Genomic DNA, 2500 nt, shown 5'->3' on the forward strand with positions numbered 1-2500 from the left:
TTCTTGTACAGCAGGCACGGTATTCCGTTTGGCCCTTTCTGTACTGGGTTGGTGGTTTATAGCTGAACTTCTTCTCTGGTTTCCTAGGATGAACTAAACCCTTGAGATCTAGTGGTTTCTTATTTTGCTGATCGTAATACGTTTTCCCGAGATGCTGTTCAAGTGTTTTTGTCCACTGTGAGTGTCCTTGATTTGGGCTGCTCGAACAGTTTCCAGGCGAACTGAAAGGAGTCTCGGAAGAAACTGTCTTGTGTCCTTTTCATTTTTCTCATTTTTCTCCTTGCTCATTCTGCTTTACTGAGGGCACTGTGCTTTGCTTTCAGTTCCTTCCAAAGTTTCTGTAGGCCCTGCTTCTCAAATTCTGAAGCAGCCTTCATCTTTTTCTTGAACTTTCTTTTTGCATTTCGGATGTTGTCCAACTTCATTCGTGCTTTAGTTGCGTTTTGCTGGTTACCATATCTGGTCCGTTCATATATTTCGAACTGCGGAGCTGTGAAGACATTCGTCGCTTGCTTTACAGGATGACAGAAATACCAGTGTGGAAAAGGCAGGCAGACTGGCCTCTTTCATTGGGCCTTGGACCTACAATTTGTTCCCAGCTGTCTTTTTTCATGCAGGATTTTACATTTATGTACGCTGTACATGTTTTACAGCATCTGGTCCCGGAAAGAAAATACACCGGAACAATCGAAAAAAAGACAAATGACAACACTTAAATTTTATCAGAAAAAAAAGCATGTTCCAAAAATGTAGAAGCAAACAAAGAAATGTGCTTGAATGGGAAAGCAATGTGGTGAGCACAATGGGAGAGAAAGACAGACAGACAGACAGAGACAGACAGAGAGAACGAACGAATGGAATTGTTTTAATTGAACTTTGGCCATGGACCACAATTCAAAACCAGGGGACTGGGGGTGGGCATGGGAAGGGGTATTATAACACTTGAATAGATGACACAATATCATAATGTTCATGGACTTGACATTAATTCTACTTAATTAGGTCTGAGTACATGATTTCTCCTTTTGATCGCATGGAAAACACATTTTGATACATGGAAATGTCTTTGCTTGTTTGATCGGATAAGTGAACTAAGAGACATGTTTAAACAGTCTTGAAGAAATTTTGTCCGTAAATCATATACAGAACAAACAAACAACAAATGGTATTCATCTTCTAGTTCACCTTGGCAAAAAGGACAATGCTTTAAAACATCATTTTCAGTGTACCTATTAACATTGTTATTTAAAGGAAGCACATTAAATCTGGCCTGAGACAACGCCACTCTGAAACAATATTCATCAGCATTTGTTATGTATTTTTCTTTTTCAAATATAACTTTGAATGATCTGTAGCATGAATATCTGTCTCTATCACTAATAGACAGACAGAGAGAGAGAGAGAGAGAGAGAGAGAGAGAGAGAGAGAGAGAGAGAGAGAGAGAGAGAGAGAGAGAAGCGTGAACTAACCTTGTACACATTGAAATTGTCAATGGCCTGGTCGAAATATGCATACAGCGCGTTGATGATCTCCATGACCTGAACAGAGGTGTCACAGCAGTTCATACAATGGGAACTCACCGATACATATCCGACAGTGAACTAGAAATAAGTATGTTTATGTATATATAACTTCTTTTTTTTGTAAACTCTCCGAGCTCCCTGCTACGGGAGGGGCCAGCGTCACTCTGCATTACTAATACTACTGCAGCTTCAGTTTCAGTTTTTCAAGAAGGTGTCACTGAGTTCGGACGAATCCATATACGCTACACCACATCTGCCAGGCAGATGCCTGACCAACAGCATAACCCAAGCTCTTGAGTGCATGCATATTGATTGATTGATATGGATACTTATATAGCGCCTATCCTCGGTCGGAGACCACGCTATAAGCGCTTAAAAAACACGGGGTCATTTGCACAACAGGCTGCCGACTGACGGCTGCCACTGGGCGCTCATCATTCGTTTCCTGTGTCTTTCAATCAGATTTCAGGCACGCACACATGCACACTCAGACAGATATGGAACATTTCACACATATATATTTGCGTACCTATTATAGTGGAATTATTCGACATAATTTTTTTTTCCAGAGGACGATACTCTCGTTGCCATGGGTTCTTTTTCAATGCGCCAAGCGCGTGCTGGACGCGGGATCACGCTCTATCGTCTCATCTGAATGACTAGATGCTAAGTTTGATTTTCTAGTCTAACTTGGGAGAAAGGGGAAGAAAGGGACTACACTACGACTACTGGTACCAACAATGACAAGAGAGAGGGAGAGACAGAAAAAAGAGGGGTGGAGGGGTTGAGAGGGAACGACAGCTGAGCGAGCGAGACAAACATACCGAACAGTGCAGACAAGCGAACACAGATACAAGCAGAAGCCAGCCAAATGGATACAAACAGACAGGAGGAGAGGCGCGTACAGCCCGACAGCCGCAGATCATACAAGCAGACGGACAGACAGACAGCCAGACAGCCAGCCAGAGATTATACAA

The 2500-nt window shown here is 42.4% G+C and overlaps 1 protein-coding gene across 1 annotated transcript in view; it reads right to left on the bottom strand.

The window, feature by feature from the left end:
- The window catches only part of LOC143290242 (atrial natriuretic peptide receptor 2-like), a 54789-nt gene that overhangs the window by 7087 nt on the left and 45202 nt on the right, over positions 1-2500 (bottom strand). Inside the window, exon 19 of the mRNA XM_076599581.1 lies at positions 1470-1538. Within this exon, the coding sequence (XP_076455696.1) occupies positions 1470-1538 (69 nt within the window). The remainder of the gene's footprint in view (positions 1-1469; positions 1539-2500) is intronic.

The sequence above is a fragment of the Babylonia areolata genome, chromosome 15, assembly GCF_041734735.1.
Source record: "Babylonia areolata isolate BAREFJ2019XMU chromosome 15, ASM4173473v1, whole genome shotgun sequence".
In the NCBI taxonomy this organism is placed as follows: Eukaryota; Metazoa; Mollusca; class Gastropoda; order Neogastropoda; family Buccinidae; genus Babylonia; species Babylonia areolata.